Source organism: Scyliorhinus canicula, chromosome 4 (assembly GCF_902713615.1).
Source record: "Scyliorhinus canicula chromosome 4, sScyCan1.1, whole genome shotgun sequence".
In the NCBI taxonomy this organism is placed as follows: Eukaryota; Metazoa; Chordata; class Chondrichthyes; order Carcharhiniformes; family Scyliorhinidae; genus Scyliorhinus; species Scyliorhinus canicula.
The window spans coordinates 14,872,196-14,890,766 of record NC_052149.1 but is presented as its reverse complement, the minus strand read 5'-3'; the positions used below and the strand labels follow the sequence as shown (position 1 = coordinate 14,890,766).

Sequence of the window (18,571 nt, the reverse complement as noted above, 5' to 3'; positions counted from 1 at the left end):
AACATAAATGAGTATGCTACCACCGTCACAGACTTCATCAGCAAATGTGTGGATGACTGCGTGCCAAGGAAAGCAGCACATACATTCCCCAACCGGAAACCATGGCTCAACCGCGAGATTGACTCCCTACTGAAGGACAGATCTGAGGCGTTCAAGGCAGACGACCCTGTCCTATACAAGAAATCCAGGTACGACCTCCGCCAAAGAAAACTGCAGCTCAGAAGGATTTAGGTGTCCTTGTGTATAAATGACAAAAAGCCAGCATGTAAGTTGAGCGGTAATTGGGAAGACAAATGCGTCGGTGTTTATTTCAAAGGGGATGGAGTATAAAAATAGGGAGTCCTGCTAAAACTACAAGGCACGAGTTAGACCACACCTGGAATTCTGTGAACAGTTTTGTCCCCTTATCTAAGGGAAGATATACCGGCATTGGAGGCAGTCCAGAGAAGATTCATTGGAGGGATCCCAGGTAAGTAGAGATTTTGTGATGAGGAGAGGTTGAATGGGTTGGGCCTGTACTCATTGGAAGAATGAGAGGCGACCTTTCTGAGACGTAGGGGATTCTCAGGGGGTTTGACAGGGTCGATGCCAAGAGGATATTTCCTCTTGTGGGAGAGATTGTAGGATCAGAGGGAATAATCTCAGAGGAAGGGGTCTCCTGCCCATTTCAGACAGAGATGGGGAAGAATTTCTTCTCTCAGAGGGGAGTGAATCTGTGGAAACAAGAACAGAAAATACTGGACAATCTCAGCAGGCCAAACAGCGTCTGTGAGCAGAGAAGGGAGCTAAGGTTTCGAGTCTGGATTATTTACCGCAGAGAGCTGTAAGAGGCTGGGTCGTAAAGTATATTCAAGGCTCAGATAGACAGATTTTTCATTCCAATAGCTTCCATAACAACCGTGTTACTAATCTTAAGTATTGTGTTGTGAGCAGCCAAATTATCATTGCTCACAAGCGAGCCGAGATTGTAAGGTCGTTCGACTGTAGGGAGCCTCAGAAGAAAAGAACAAAAGAGCTGTCACATGCCCATAGACCCGGCATGGTTCAATGGGCCGAATGGCCTCTTTCTGAGCTGCAATGACTCTGTGACACTAAATACCGGCATATGTATTTATATATTTAGCGTCTTTCACAACCTTTGGACGTTCTGAAGGGGTGACAGTCAAATAAGTGCTTTTTGAAGTGTAGTTATTGTTGTAATGTAGGAAATCTGGCAGCCAAATTGTGCTTCGCCACAAGGTCACTATCACTGTCCAGTGTTTGGAACCGTCAACCATTGCAATATGTACAATCGCCCTCTATTTTAAATAGATATTTCTGGAAGAATAGCGGCTAATATAGGTATTGCAAAATCAATATTACCTCCTGTTGGTGGAAGCAAGTTTTGTGCCCCCCTCACTCCCACTCTCCCCCCCTCAACTTACCCCCACGCCAGACACTGAAAAAGAAGATTGACTCATTCATCTTCTTTAAGCAAATAAATCAACTCATTTTTCAGCCCAAAGTCACTTTGGGCCCAAAGAATGGGGTCTATTGACTTTCTGGGACAATCCGATTTATTAAACTATTGTATGGGTCGCGCTGATGTGGCTTGGAAACCATCGATGCAGGTTTTATATACTGGTCACTGTGTGCAATTGATCATTTCTTAGTTAAACCTGTCAGAAGCTGGTTCAGAAGCCTTTGTATGAGTTTGGTCTCGGTTGGAGCTTTGCATCCTGTTCCGAGCACCCCGCTTTGGGAAAGATGCAAAGGCACTGGGGAGGGAGAGTGCAGTAATGTTTCGCGAGAATGGTTCGAGCGATGAGGAACTTCAGTTATGGAGATAGATTGGGGAAGTTAGAACTGTTTTCCTGAGAGAAAAGGGAGAGAGGATTTGATAGAGGCATTCGCAATCCATCAGTCGCATAACCTCTCAAAAACATATTGTGAAAATGAGCTGGATTGTAATTAATGGATGTATTAGTGTCGTTTTCAGCTCCTTAATCAGATGTGTTGGTACAATTAATGGTAAATGTTTAGCTTTCCTGATGATTAAGGCTGAGTTTATGGAAACCCAAGCTTTCATGGCTAAACTCAGCCTGGTAACGGCAATGATGCTACTGTGTCATGTCGTCAGACGAGTAACCCAGAGGCTTGACCGTCAGGATGTTAGAATTTCAATCAGATAATCTGGAAATAGAGTAAAAGTGAAAGTGAGGCTTTTTGGATAAGACGCAGGAGCAGAAGTTGGCCATTCAGCCCATTGAATCTGCTCTGCCTTCAATGAGATCATAACTGATGTGATATTCCTTAACTCCTCCTTAACTTCCTTAGGGCCTCACGGTAGCATGGTGGTTAGCATCAATGCTTCACAGCTCCAGGGTCCCAGGTTCGATTCCCGGTTGGGTCACTGTCTGTGTGGAGTCTGCACGTCCTCCCCGTGTGTGCGTGGGTTTCCTCCGGGTGCTCCGGTTTCCTCCCACAGTCCAAAGATGTGCGGGTTAGGTGGATTGGCCATGATAAATTGCCCGTAGTGTAAGGTTAATGGGGGGATTGTTGGGTTACAGGTATGTGGGTTTAAGTAGGGTGATCATTGCTCGGCACAACATCGAGGGCCGAAGGGCCTGTTCTGTGCTGTACTGTTCTATGTTCTATGTTCCTCTTTCCTGTCTTGATCCCCGTAGCCCTCGATTCCCTCACAGATTGTAAGATTGTCCGACTGTAATAACTTTGGCCATGGCCGGGTTTATTCCTTGGACAAAAAGACACCGTCGCCGGGGTGTGCAAAGCTGGCATCCCAGCCTGGGTCCATCAGGAACACCGGTCCGGGTCTGGGTTGTACATTTCAAAGTCCCACCAGGTAGTCCCTATTGGGTGAGACTCGACCTCTCTATACTCCATGACCCCCACGGGGAGATCAATCGACGTCTCCCCCGTGGTGTGCGTGGGCGCCGTAACTCCTACAAAAACAAACTGATGGGCTCATGCATCTCAGGGACTTCCACCTTTCCTGATATGTGTCTCAATCCCATTCCAGATACGATTGGCTTGTAACTTCTCTCTGAAGTGGCTCTGCCTGGTAGCCCACTAGCCACTCGATAGTCTCAGCAAAACTAACTTTGGATAAAAAGTATAGTGCCTTTCATAACCTCAATATGTTTTACGGACTCTTCAAGTCATTGTTATAATTGAAGAAATGCAGTCATCAGTGTGCACATAGTAAGATCCCACAAGCAGCAATGTGGATTTGATCTTGATTAAAGGAGAAATATTAGCCAGGGCACTGCACAGACTTGTCTTGCAGTTCTTCGAAATGATGGATGTGGGAACTCTATGTCCATCCGATAGGACAGACTTTGGCTTTGATTTATGATAATAATCTTTATTGACAAAAGGGGCAGCACTGTGGCATGGTGGGGGGCAGCCCGGTAGCATGGTGGTTAGCATAAATGCTTCACACCTCCAGGGTCCCAGGTTCGATTCCCGGCTGGGTCACTGTCTGTGTGGAGTCTGCACGTCCTCCCCGTGTGTGCGTGGGTTTCCTCCGGGTGCTCCGCTTTCCCCCCACAGTCCAAAGATGTGCGGGTTAGGTGGATTGGCCAGGCTAAATTGCCCGTAGTGTCCTAAAAAGTAAGGTTAAGGGGGGGTTGTTGGGTTACGGGTATAGGGTGGATACATGGGTTTGAGTAGGGTGATCATTGCTCGGCACAACATCGAGGGCCGAAGGGCCTGTTCTGTGCTGTACTGTTCTATGTTTATGTTCTAAGTAGAGCTACATTAATACTGCAATGAAGTTACTGTGAAAAGCCCCTAGTTGCCACATTCCGGAGCCTGTTCAGGTACAGAGGGAGAATTCAGAATTCAGAATGTCCAAATTACCTAACAACACGTCTTTATGGACTTTTGGGAGGAAACCGGAGCACCCGGAGGAAACCCACGCAGACACGGGGAGAGCGTGCAGACTCCGCACAGACAGTGACCCAAGCCGGGAATCGAACCTGGGACCCTGGCACTGTGAAGTAAACGGTGTTTAGAGGAATCGCAGAGAAATCGCAATGACGCTGTTTTCGAGGTGACGGAGAATCGCGATTTGGCGTCAAGCCGCGCCTGCTTCAATTTTGGCTTTGGAAGCTATTCTCCGGCTGATCATACTCCCCGATTCCGGCGTCGGCTAACGGAGAAACCCACCCAAGGTGTTTCTGGATTTGATGCAAATGGAGCTAAAGGGTGATGGGTAAACGGGATTCCCTGTAAGTTAGGATACGGGTGATTGTGTTTGGATGGACTTCAGATTTATGAAGGATGGAAAGTAATTGGTTGGCTGGAGGTGGAGTGTAATAGTTGAGTGTGGAGGTAGCAAGGACATGAATAGCGGTTTCGGCAGCAGGAAGGTGGAAGTAGGGTGGACGTTTCGATGTAGAAATGTGCAGGCTCAGTGATGGAAAGTGTAGAGGGTCAGAGGTTCAGAGTAAGATATTGAGGTTGAAGGCAGTCCGGCCCAGCCTCAGAGAGTTGCCGCGGAGGGGCTGGGGGGGGAGTCAGTAGCGATAGAAGTGGAGGGCAGGAATTTGCGGTATCCCTCCACCGCGTGTAGAATAGAATCCTTCCAGTGCAGGAGGAGGCCATTCGGCCCATCAATTCTGCACCGACCCTTTGAAAGAGCACCCTAACCTCGGCCCAATCCCCCACCCTATCCTTACAACCCCATCTAGGGGCAATCTATCATGGCCAATCACCTATCCTGCACATTTTTGGACTGTGGGAGGAAACCGGAGCACCCGGAGGAAACACACGCAGACACGGGGAGAAAGTGCAAACAGACAGTGACCCAAGCCGAGAATCGAACCTGGGACCCTGGAGCTGTGAAGCTACTGTGCTAACCACTGTGCCACCATGCCGCCTCACCTCTGGCGTCAGAAGCAACTCGCCATTGCCTGCCGACTGGGATCTTCCAGTCCCGCCATTGTCTCACGCCTATCCCGCCGTCGGGAGTCGTCTTCAGTGGGGCCGGAATATCCCGGTGGTGGGAATGAGCCGGAAAATCCCCCCCCAGAGTCTCCCACTGCTCACAGCTAATTACCGCCCCACCCCACCTATTAATTTATTTGACCCGACCCTCTTTGATGACGCTCGGTTGCTTGGTAAGTGAATAAAGCTGAGCACATTTCGCAGATTGATCACATCCTTTTTGTTCGATGGACCAGTTAAGGAGTTTATAAAGGCAAAAAAAAACCACCAGAGCCAGAAACGCAGCCGAGGCCGTGATAAATCTCCGGGTTGTGAAATGAGAATGAAATGAACACAGCAGGAATCAGGTAGATGGTCACAAGTGGCTGAGTTTTCATCCAACCTTCAGATTCTATGAAAACACCATTTGAAAATGAAATGAAAAATGCTTATTGCCACAAGTAGGCTTCAAATGAAGTTACTGTGAAAAGCCACATTCCGGCGCCTGTTCAGGGAGGCTGGTACGGGAATTGAACCGTGCTGCTGGCCTGCCTTGGTCTGCTTTCAAAGCCAGCTCTTTAGCCCTGTGCTAAACCAGCCCCATTTCATATTATTAATAAAGCTTTGGGTTTCCAGGCGGTAACATTGTCTTCATAGTGTGTGGAGGACGTGCTTTACGAGTTTTAAATTATCCTTTAAGTCATAAATCTTGCTTTTGATGGTTGTCTTGGGTTTTTTCAGCTCTCCTCTGTTGCACCACAGGTCAGCCATCTGCTCAGTGTGTCTGTGTGCAGTGCTCACAGATATCCACTGATCACAACTTACTGCAGCAACTGGCTTTTTGCAGTTTTTCTTTTTTTTGCAGCACATCTAGCTGACGGGTTTCTTTTGCCAGCACCCTCCTTATTGGGTGGCACAGTGGCACAGTGGTTAGTACTGTTGCTTCACAGCGCCAGGGTCCCAGATTCGATTCGCAGCTTGGGTCACTGTCTGTGCGGAGTCTGTACGTTCTCCCCGTGTCTGCGTGGGTTTCCTCCGGGTGCTCCGGTTTCCTCCCACAAGTCCCGAAAGACGTGCGTGTTAGGTAATTTGGACATTCTGAATTCTCCCTCCGTGTACCTGACCAGGTGCCGGAATGTGGTGACTAATAATAATCGCTTATTGTCACGAGTAGGCTTCAATGAGGTTACTGTGAAAAGCCCCTAGTCGCCACATTCCGGCGCCTGTTCGGAGAGGCCGGTACGGGGATTGAACCCACGCTGTTGCCTTGTTCTGCATTACAAGCCAGCTGTTTGGCCCACTGTGCCAAACCAGCCCCTAGGCTAGGGGGTTTTCACAGTAATTACATTGCAGTGTTAATGTAAGCCTACTTGTGACAATAGAAAGATTATTATTACAGTATTACTATTTATCACTCCTTCGCCCCATTATTCTGGCGCAAAGCAAGCTGATTTGTAAGTGTCCCTTAACCCCAGAGCCTGATTGTTTGCAACCTTGGAACCCGACTTGACACAGACCTCCAACTCCATAACCTCTCCAACACCAGGATCCCCGCACTTGCATCTCCTTCACGTCACCCGTCTCTGCCCTGGCTCAGCTCGTCTCCTGCTCCAGGACTTGATGGTCTGGGTTTTAAGGAGAGGCTGGATAGGCTGCGACTTTGTTCCCCTGGAGCGTAGGAGGCTTAGGGGTGATCGTATTGAGGTCTGTAAAATAATGAGGAGCATAGATGAGGTAGATAGTCAACATGTTTTCCCAAAGGTTCTGGAGTCTAGAACTGGAGGGCAAAGGTTTAAGGTGAGAGGGGAGAGATACAAAAGAGACCAGAGGGGAAAGTTCTTCGCATAGAGGGTGGGGAGCATCTGGAACGAGCAGTTAGCCAGTTACATGGGCAGGGTGGGTATAGAGGGATATGGGCCAAATGCGGGCAAGTGGGACGACCTTAGTGATAGAAACTGGGCGGCATGGGCAAGCTGGGCCGAAGGGCCTGTTTCCATGTTGTAACCATCTATGACTCTAAGCCCTCATTCATGTTTGCTACCTCTAGACTTGATTATTCTAATGTTCTTCCGCCTGTCACCCACCAACCACCCTCCATGGTTCCACTGCTCCTACCCTAATTCCTATTCGCCACATCAGTTTGTTGCTGGCTGGTCTTCACGAGCTCGCAGCTTGGCAATGCTTCGATTTCAAAATCCTCACCCTTGTTTACAAATCGCTCTGCGTCAATATGCCTTTAGAGGATGTCAGCCAGCCTTCATTAGAAGGGATCTGTGTCGTGTGATCCGGCCTCAGTTTCACTTTAGCCTGGGAGAAGAGCACACGGCGCACAGCTCTGCTGCTGATGCCTTTGCGCTTTGTATCCATGTTATGTATTTTCCCATGTGCCTGGTCCAAATAAATAACATGTTTACACCATCTTTCATGAGTAATTGGTGCCTTTATATCATTAGAAAAACACGACATGCTCCGTGACCTCACCCCTCCCTATCTCTGTAACCCCCCTCCAACCTTTTGAAAGCATTACATTTCTCTAATTCTGACCTCTTGTACCTCCCTAGCTCCCCAATTTCTATCACACAAGAGCATAAGAAAATGGAGCAGGAGTAGATTGTATGGCCCCTCGTCTGCTCTGCCATTCATTCCAATCATGGCTGCTTTGTACCTTAGCCTCACGCTCCTGCCCATTCTCCATACCCCTAGATTCCCTGAGAGACCAGGAAGTCTGTCTATCTCAACCTTATATATATATTCAATGCTGGAATCTCCACTACCCTCCAAGGTAAAGATTTAGAAAGATTCACAACTTTCTGAGTGAAGACATTTCTCCTTATCTCATTCCTAAATGATTGGTCCCTTTTCATTGCTCATAGTGTGTGGTGAATGTATAATGCTTAATTCACACTATGTATCATTGTGTCCTTGTGGGCACTGTCTGTGAGCCGTTGTGCGGCTCTGCCCACAGGGGGAGATGAGGAGCTTGTAGAGGGCTCCACCCTTGCTTTGCCCATGGCCCCTCCCACTACCAGAAGTATAAAGTGCTGTGAGTCTGCCCTCAGTTATTCTGGTCGCAGGCAGGCTCAGTTGTAAGTCTATTAAAGCCACAGTTTACTTCCTCTCGTGTCTCGAGTGAATTGATGGTCACATTATAGTGAGGGTGGGCTAATGGAGTAAATGGAGAGATCAGTCATGATCTAATTCAATAGCTCATGGGACTGAATGATCTTCTCCTGTTCTAATGTCCCTCTGTTCCTGTAACTGTTGGCCTTTACATCAGGGGATCTCCAGGTCCAATTGTAAAAAGAACCGTGGGGTCTTCAACATCCCCCCGAGACAAGCTTCAGTTCATCCAAAAATAACTTTCAAAAGAGAGTACTTTACAGGGTCATGGGTGTGTTGTTCTCTGCTTTACTTTACCCGGATGGCTTTGATGCGTAGTGTTGATCAAAAAACAACAAGCTTTGTTAGCAAACAAAACTATTTTATTTAACACTACTAACTGGATTCAACACTTATCCCACAGAAACATACAGTTGATAAATAACCCATAAACTACTCGCATCTACGTCTAAACTCACTACCAGTTTAATCTATTATCTGCTCTCTCATTACCTTCCTTCAGTCTGTCTCAAGCTAACTCCTCATACCTTCTGCTACCACCTCCTCTATCATCTGCCCACAAGGCTTAGCATCATCCCTTATATACTCTAGTGGCTGTCTGTATACATTTCATTAACCCTTGCATTGTCCATGATAATACCACACTGGGGAAAGGGCAACAGATAATTGGATAGCTCATTCCCAGGAAGGATTTCTCAGCTCTTCCGACCAGTGGGACCTTCCAGTCCCCGGCAGCACAGCCGGCGAACAACGCAAGTGACCACTGACTCCGTCAGGACCGGAAGATCGCGGCAGTGGCCTGTGGCGCGACGTCTCTGCCATCGGAAAACAGCCGGCGGGGGAGGGGGGTAAGCGGAGATCGCCAGCCCTAGAAAAGGCACAATGTGCCTTTTTTTATTGTATTCATTCACCGGATGTGGGCGTCACCGGATATGGGCATCACTGGATATGGGCATCACCGGATGTGGGCGTCACTGGATGTGGGCAACACTGGATATGGGCATCACTGGATGTGTGCCAGTGTTTATTGCCCATCCTGTAACAGCCCTCCATTTCAGAGGCCATTTAAGAGTCACCCACATTGCTGTGGGTCTGGACTCACCTGAGGGCCACGTCAGGTAAGGACGGCAGATTTCCTGAACCCCAGGACATTAGTGAGCCAGGGGTCTTGTTACGGCAATCGACAATGGTTTCACGGTGATCATTAGAATTGAAATTCCTTCTCTGCTCTGCGTTATGAATCTACCTTGTTCCTGTCTGGCCATTGAAGAGAAATTGTATTTTACTCCCAGCCATGCATCAGCAAGTCGGCTTGGTATATTATCTTCTCGTAGGTACATATTCTAATGTAACTACTCATCTAATGGAATATTTTTAATTTGTTACACGTAAATATTTAATCTGCCCTCTACTGAGCCTGGAGCTGGGACATGTGAGTGCTGCCTAGGGTTGTGGTTGGATTGATTTTATTACCAATACCTTTCCCTTCCGCCGCACGTTGTTGATGCTGGTGTGTGGCTGCGATATTAGACTGTTGCATTCTAAAAGTTGGTGGTCGTATCCATGGCTCAGTAGTTCAATAAATGATCACATGGCACTATTTTGAGGACAAGCGGGGGAGTTCTCCCCAGTCTCCTGGCCAATATTAATCTCTCGACCAACATCAACATACTAATTATCTGGTTATTATTGCATTGCTGTAGGTGGGATATTGCTGTGTTCAAATTAGCTGTCACATTTCCTACGTTACAACAATACCTGCACTTCAGAATGCTTCATTATGGGATGTTGAGGCTGTGATAGTTGATTATATACCAGCGATGATTATTTAATATTATTATATATTATGGGCAGTATGGTGGCAGTGGTTAGCATTGCTACCTCACATTGCCAGGGTTCAATTCCAGCCTAGGGTGACCGCCTGTGCGGAGTTTACAATTTCTCTCCGTGTCTCCATGGGTTTCCTCTGGGTGCTCCGGTTTCCTCCCACACAGCCCAAAGATGTGCAGGTTAGATGGATTGGCCATGCTAAAAATTGTCCCTTAGTGTCCAGGGATGTGCAGATTAGGTGGATTGGCCATGCTAAATTGAGAATGAAATGAAATGAAAATCGCTTATTGTCACGAGTAGGCTTCAATGAAGTTACTGTGAAGAGCCCCTAGTCGCCACATTCCGGCGCCTGTCCGGGGAGGCTGGTACGGGAATTGAACCGTGCTGCTGGCCAGCTTGGTCCGCTTTAAAAGCCAGCGATTTATCTGAGTGAGCGAAACCAGCCCCTACCCTATAAATTACTTCATAGTGTCCAAGGACGCGTAGGCTCGGTGGGGTTACAGGGATGGGATGGAGTTGGCCTAGATGGGGTGCTCGTTCAGAGGGCTGGTGCAGACTCGATGGGCCGAATGGCCTCCTTCTGCGCTGTAGGAATTCGATGGTTCTATCTATTTAGTTTTGTGGTAATTCGGATAGCTGAAGCCAAAAACAATTCTGCTTCTTCATTGACTGTGGGCTGCGTGTGATTAAATATCTCTGAAAGAGAGAGCTGGCATTTATACCGCACCTTTCACACCCTCAAGATGTACTCACTGCAGAAAGCACAGTAGCCAATCCACACACAGCAAGCTGCCACAAACAACAACCAGAAGATTGGCCAGTTTTGGAGTTGTTTTTGTTTTACTTCCCACTCCAAAGGATGCACCAGGCCGACCTTCATCTGTTCCCATCGCAAGTTATTTCCTGGAACAGGTCACCAGCCTTCGACTGAGGCATCAAGCAGTCGCCCCCGCTCTTACCGCCAGCCATTGGCCTGTTGAAAGGATTTTGTAGGTTGCCAGTCACCTTGTTTGGCCCCATTATAAACACACCTTCCTTCACCATCAAGTCCTGAAGGTGGGACTTGGCCCAGAGGTAGAGACGCTCCCCACACGCCACCAGATCTTGGCGATGGTCGAGACATGAATATTGGCCAACCTCCTCTCCGAATAAGATGTTTCACATTCACTTGAACAGGCAAACGGGACCTTGTTCCAATGATCCAGTTTGTCCATCACCCCTGTGCTCGCTGACCCGAATTGGCTCACCAACAGCTCAGCTGAACAATTCTCAATCACGTGCAGAAATCCCTGGGTGACCCCCCCCCCCCCCCCCCCCCCCCCCCGCCGCGAATCGCTCCCACATCTCTGCAACCACTTTCAACTGTCCTCTGCATTCCTCTAACTCTGCCCACTTGTACATCCCCGCCTTCATTCAAACCCACAGCCCCCCCACCCCCCAATGGCACTGCGTGTTCAAGGTGTCAAGGCCCTCAGCTCCAGAATTCCCGCTCTAAACCTTTCCACCTTTTTATGTCCTCCTGTAGGACACTTCTTAAAATCGGCCTGCTGTGATGACACATTGCCATGCTAAATTGCCCTTAGTGTCCAAAAATGTTAGATGGGTGTGGTGACTGTAACTTAGTAATTCACACTGTATTTACCAATAGCATTGTAAGCGCAGTAGCATTATCCGACCACTAGGGGGAGTAGCTCTGGGAATGCTAAGGAGTTTGTACAGGGCTCCACCCTTGGCTCCGCCCATGACTCCTCCCCCTGTACTTGCTGTATAAATACCCTTGTCCAGAGCCAGCCTGCAGTTCATCGAGAATTCAACGGGTAACAGGCTGGCTCTGCAGTAAGTAGATTAAAACCACTGTTCATATCTTAAAGCACGTGTCTAGCGAATTGATGGTTCCATCAATGGGGTTATTGGGTTACGGGGATAGGGTGGAAGTGAGGGCTTAAGTAGGTCGGTGCTGACTCGATGGGCCGAATGGCCTCCTTCTGCACTGTATATTCTATGTTCTATGCTCTATTGCATACGGAGCTCATTTGGTCCTCCAGGGTCAGGTCTTTGAAAGAAAAATCCAATTAGTCCCCACTCCCCTGCCAATTCCCCATAGCCCTGGGCACTTACCGCCTCAATTATTTATCCAATTAACATTTGAATCTAAGTAATGAATCCACGAGCGAGAGTTTGGTCACCTGACCCAACGTTTCCTTCATTGGTAACTAGCGTCAGCTCTTCTATTCCGATTGCATCCCCGATAATGAAAAATGAAAATCGCTTATTGTCACAAGTAGGCTTCAATGAAGTTACTGTGAAAAGCCCCTAGTCGCCACATTCCGGCGCCTGTCCGGGGAGGCTGGTACGGGAATCGAACCGTGCTGCTGGCCTACTTGGTCTGCTTTAAAAGCCAGCGATTTAGCCCAGTGAGCTAAACCACCCCCCTAACACTCTTGGCTGTAGATTGGATCAGAAATGGCAGGAGGAAAGAAGGAATTCCAAAAGGTTGGTCAGATAGAACGGAGATGATTTTAATCTTTTAGCACTGACGGGAGGTGGGGGGTGTGTGGGTGGGGGGGGGGGGGGGGTTCCCACGCAGGCCCCTCATGAGCATTTGGGCATCTCACTTCAGCTCACAGGGTACCTGAAAATTCAAAAAAGACCATTCTCTACCTCACACTTTGTGAAGCGCAGGTCAGAAAAATGGAAAAATAAACACGTGCCACAGATCTTGGTTGTTATATCGGAGCATTCCTTCCTGTGATAGTATTGGTTGTTGGGGAGTCAGGTTAGCTCAGTTGACTGGATGACTGATGGGTGACGCGGAGCGACGGCAACAGCACAAGTTTAATTCCCGTACCGACTGAAGTTGCCATTCCCGGCCTTGCCACTCGCCTGAGGCAGGGTGGCCCTCAGCTTAAATCACCACCAGTCAGCTCTCTCTCTCCCTCAAAGGAGAGAGCAGCCTGGGGTCCTCTGGCAACCTTCGTTTTCATTTCAGTGTTAGTTGTCAAAGCCTGTCCACCTTAAACACACCACTGTTGAGAGTGGGACGGAAGGGCATAAGAAATAGTTGCAGGAGGCGGACCTGCTCTGCCATTGAATATGATCATGACCGAGCTTCTGGGCTCGATCTATCTGCCTCACCGCGCCTAACGCAGGACACGACAAGGCCGGTTAATCTCGCGAGAGATCCCACGCGGGATTTGCCAGCCGCATCACGCCTCACGAGATCTGGCGAGACATCGCGATCTGGATCCCACCCAGATTTACACATTCAAGTGAACTTGCATATGTTTACACCAGATCTATCCAGCGCCCGGGGCCTAGCGGCCTCAGCTTGGAAACCCCAAGCGGGCGCTGTTCAGTACTGGTTTCCACAAATGTGCACCAGGTGTGAAGGGATGATTTTACGAGGAAACGTAGAACCTGGTTTTGGGGCTGGTTTAGCACAGTGGGCCAAACAGCTGGCTTGTAGTGCAGAACAGTGCCAGCAGCGCGGGTTCAATTCCCGCACCAGCCTCCCCGAACAGGCGCCGGAATGTGGCGACTAGGGGCTTTCCACAGTAGCTTCATTGAAGCCTACTCGTGACAATAAGCGATTATTATTATTATTATTATTTAACCGTTAAGGTTTATGCTCATTGGAGTTTGTAAAAACAAGAGGCGACCGTATTGAAACATGTAACATCCTGAGGGGACTTAGCAGGGTGGATGCTGAAAGGATCTTGTCGGAGGGCCCAGAAACGGATGACACAATTTAAGAATGGGGGGGTCCCCCATTTAAGCTTGAGATTTTTTTATTTCTCAGAGGGGGGTTAGTCTGTGGAATTCTCTCTGTCAGAGAGAGGCGGAGGCCGGGTCGTTGAGTATATTCAGGGCCGAGTTAGATAGGTTATTGATTGACGAGGGAGTCCAGGATTAAGGTGGGCAGCCAGGAAAGTGGAATTGAAGCCATGATCTTATCGAATGGTGGAGCAGGCTCGAGAGGCCAAATGGCCTGCTCCTGCATCTTATTCTTGTGTTGAATAGAACATGGGGAGAAGTCCCATGCCCTTCTTGGAGATATTATTGCAGGATCTTGGACATCCACCTGACAGGGTAGATAGGTCCTTGGCTTAACAATTCTTCTGAAATTCCTCAGCATGTAGCATTCCCTCAGTACTGCACTTAAGACCATAAGAAATAGGAATGGGCCAATCAGCCTCTCTTCCCTGCTCCACCATTTAATGGGATCATATCTGATCTGACATTCTCACAAAGATTCTCTTGCTCCAACTACTCCCTGCTTCTTGACCCACTTCTGGTCCATGAATCTATCCGCCAGCCCCACCAGCCGAGTTTAACTTTCTTCAGTCACCCCCTGCACCGTTTTTCATTGAAGCATCCGCAAGGCAAACGGGGAAAAGGTCCAAAAAAAGCTGCCTCGAGCAGGAGCTGCCAAATGTGCAACCACTCACACCATGGCAGCCAGTGGAAGTCCCTCTTTTCACACTTTTTAATAAAACACACAATCAAAAGTGAACAAACAAACAAAAGGGGGTGACAGCCCGGTGAGGCAAGACCCAATTATACAATTTTGAGAGAACAAGGGTAGCACAGTGGTTAGCACTGTTGCTTTACAGCGCCAGGGACCCAGGTTCCATTCTAGGGTTGAGTCACTGTGCGGAGTCTGCACGTTCTCCCCGTGTCCGCGTGGCTTTCCTCCGGGTGCTCCGGTTTCCTCCCACGAGTCCCAAAAGACGTGTTTGTTCGGTGAATTGGATATTCTCTATTCTCCCTCAGTGTACCCGAACAGGCGCCGGAATGTGGCGACGAGGGGATTTCCACAGTAACTTCATTGCAGTCTTAATGTAAGCCTACTTGTGACAATCAAGATTATTATTAAAAAAATAAAAAATAAATGACACAGAAACAACAGGGTTCAAACCCCTGGTGCAATCCTGTAACTAAAAGTCCCTTTTTATAGCTGCTTAAGATACTTTATCAATCAATACCCTCCACCTGTTTACCCTTAACTTTAACAAAACAGTTAACATAAAATTAACAATGCTCCCTTATTCCAGACTCTTTGGAGGGAGAGAATATTTTGGCCTTATCTATTCTATCAGCACCTCAATTATGTCACCACTTACTCTTCTAAACCCGAGGGAATACAAGACTAAATATACACAGCCTGTCCTCAGACTCCGCTTCTTCGCCTGACCATCATTCGATTGAACCTTTGGTGAACCCCCTCGGGGGTAAATATATCCTTCCTGAGGTGCAGTGTCCAGAACGACACACAATACTGCAGATGGGGTCCAGATCTCTGTGCAGCTGTAATATTACTTCCACACTTCGGAGCTCAATGCATCCTATTTGTTTCATTTTGTACGCTTTTAACTTCAGCTGTGCTTTTGTTTCTCCGAGTTTCTCCAATTTTATTTCGAGGGCACTGAAGGCGGCGCGCTGACAGGCGTTGCCGAGCTCAAGCTAAATAATTCACACCGTCTTGACAGCAGTTGTGACATTTTCCATCTCCCGGCTGAAAGTGCTCTGTGAGGTGGGTTTGAAGATGCTGCTGACGCTCGATCATTTAAAAATGTTCTCTCCTGTTCTTCCCTCTGACAGGGTAACGTCGGGAACCTACCTGAGTACAGGCTGGTTCACACTCCTTCTTGCAATGGATGTCTGCCATAAAATCCATATCTTTGGGATGATTAATGATACCTATTGCAGGTAAGGTTATCCAGAACATTCTTTTCGCACACTGATGTGGTCTTCAAGTAGTATGAGGTAGATATTATTACTAAATATCAATGGTTGCATAGATGTAGAGATTCTTCCTCTTGAGGGGCACTTACAAAGTGATGGCCTCCGTTATAAGATCGTCACCAGCATATCCAATAAGTCCCACATTGGGACTTGAGCACAGAACGAATCTAGGTTGGCACTCCAGTGCCAAGCTGCACCATCGGACGTGCCTATTTCTGATGAGATGGTAAACCAAGCCCCCCATTTCCTCCTCCGGAGGCACTATTTCGAAACAAAGCAACATTTACCTCTCAAATAACCATGAAAAGGATTGTCCGGTTATTATCAGATTGAGGGGACCTGCTGTGTGCAAATTGGCTGCCACGTTTTCTACATTACAGTTTCGGCCGCTTTATCTCAGGAAAGATATACTGGCACTAGAGGCAGTCCAGAGAAGGTTCACTCGGTTGATCACGGGTATGAAGGGATATTCTATGTGAATGCACTTCACAAAGTAGATCACTGGATGTGCAGCACTTTGGGGCAACCAGTGGTTGTGAAAGGCACTGTATAAATGCAGATATTTATGCTTTATCTTTCAGGAGAATCCTTTCTATCCAGGGCGTGGTTAGAACTTGGAGCTCGCTATCATTCCAAGCGTTTGAGGCAAAAAGCACAGATCAATTCACACAAAGCCAGATGAACAAATGAGAGAGAAAGGATTAGGTGATTAAGCAGACAGTGCTCAATGAAGTAGGGTGGGCGGAGGCCTGTGTGGAAGATAAACACCAGACTAAGTGGTCTGTTTCTGTGGCGTATAGGGCAATTATGGGCGGCACGGTAGCGCAGTGGTTAGCACTGTGCTTCACAGCTCCAGGGTCCCAGGTTCGATTCCCGGCTTGGGTCACTGTCTGTGCAGAGTCTGCACGTTCTCCCCGTGTCTGTGTGGGTTTCCTCCGGGTGGTCCGGTTTCCTCCTACGAGTCCCGAAAGATGTGCTTGTTAGGTGAATTGGACATTTTGAATTCTCTTTTCGTGTACCCGAACTGGCGCCAGAGTGTGGCCACTAGGGGGTTTCCACAGTAACTTCATTGCAGTGTTAATGTAAGCCTACTTGTGAAAATAATAAAGATTATTATTATTATTATTAACTGTCCGGACAACCTGCGGTGGGAGAGGTAGGCTGAGAGGGGAACCACCCACAGCTTTTAATACTGACTTTGGGTCAACTAGATTTTGATATAACGAAAACAATATAAAGATTTTCATTCTTATAACACCCTTTATGACCTCAGGATGTTTCAATATGCTCATGGACGGTGAAATAAAGTCACCTTTGTGGAAAGTGTAGCACAACAAGGTGCAAGAAACAGCAAATAGATAGTTGAACAGATAGCTTGTTTCAGTGATAGGACCATAATATCATAAAGCATACGAACAGAAGTAGGCCATTCAGCCCATCGAGTATGTTCCACGATTCAATGAGATCATGACTGATCTGATATGATAATCCCCATAATCCTCAATTACCTTACTGATTAAAAATGTGTCTATCTCAGCCTTGAACATACTTACCCACCCAGCCTCTACAACCCTCTGCGGTAAAGAATTCCACAGATTCACTCCCCTCGGAGAGAGGAAATTCCTCTTAATCGTTGTTTAAGACGATACTCAATTCCTCACAGCTAAAATATATTCCAGAGAGGAAGAAAGATGGTAAGAGGGACAAAGTTACATCCATGGCTAAGCAAGAAGGTTAATGACAAAATGAAGACAACGACTTAGGTATACCATGCTGCAAATGTCAGTCATGATGTGGAGATGCCGGCGTTGGACTGGGGTGGGCACAGTAAGAAATCTTACACCAGGTTAAAGTCCAACAGGTTTGGTTCAAACACAAGCTTTCGGAGCACGGCTCCTTCCTCAGGTGAATGAAGAGGTATGTTCCAGAAACATTTATATAGACAGAGATGCCAGACAATGCTTGGAATGCGAGCATTTGCAGGTAATCAAATCTTTACAGATCCAGAGATAGGGGTAACCCCAGGTTAAAGAGGTGTGAATTGTCTCAAGCCAGGACAGTTGGTAGGATTTTGCAAGTCCAGGCCAGATGGTGGGGGATGAAAGTAATGCGACATGAATCCCAGGTCCCGGTTGAGGCCGCACTCATGCGTGCGGAACTTAGCTATAAGTTTCTGCTCGGCGATTCTGCGTTGTCACATGTCCTGAAGACCACCTTGGAGAACGCTTACCCGGAGATCAGAGGCTGAATGCCCTTGACTACTGAAGTGTTCCTCTACTGGAAGGGAACATCCCTGCCTGGTGATTGTCGCACGATGCCCGTTCATTCGTTGTCGCAGTGTCAGTGGCAGGCTGGAAGACTGGGAAACTATCAAACATAAACAAAGGGTTAATAAAAAAGTAATAAAAAGAGCTCAGGTAAATTACGAAAGAAAGCTAGCCCAAAGTATCTAAAAAGGATAGCAAAAGCTTTTATAAGTACATAAAATGGAAGAGAATCACTAAAGTGAATGTTGATCCTTTGGAAGATGAACTGGAGAGTTAATAGTGGGGAACACAGAATTGTCAGAGATGCTAAATCAATACTTTACCTCAGTTTTCCCGGTGGAGGACACGAGTACCATTCCGATAGGAACGGGCAATTCAGAGGTAATAGAAAGGGTGGAACTTAGAACAATCAGCATCAATCAAGAAAAAGGGTGGGACAAACAAATCCTGTGAATCTTGGATATCGAAGGGTATACAGCATTGGATCAAGAGAAAAAAGAAGGCTTATGGCAGAAGCCATAGAGGCGTACTGAATGTGTAAGAGGGAACTTAAAAGGGAAATAGGGCAGCATGGTAGCACAAGTGATTAGCACTGTGGCTTCGCAGCGCCAGGGTCCCAGGTTCGATTCCCCGCTGGGTCACTGTCTGTGCGAAGTCTGCACGTTCTCCCCGTGTGTGCG

General features: G+C 47.6%; 1 protein-coding gene across 2 annotated transcripts in view; it reads left to right on the top strand.

Annotated features, from left to right (window-relative positions):
* The window catches only part of st6galnac3 (ST6 (alpha-N-acetyl-neuraminyl-2,3-beta-galactosyl-1,3)-N-acetylgalactosaminide alpha-2,6-sialyltransferase 3), a 246,949-nt gene that overhangs the window by 211,608 nt on the left and 16,770 nt on the right, over positions 1-18,571 (top strand). For both annotated transcript variants that reach the window (XM_038793762.1, XM_038793761.1), the window contains exon 3: positions 15,481-15,588. In XM_038793762.1, coding sequence (XP_038649690.1) covers positions 15,481-15,588 — 108 coding nt within the window. The remainder of the gene's footprint in view (positions 1-15,480; positions 15,589-18,571) is intronic.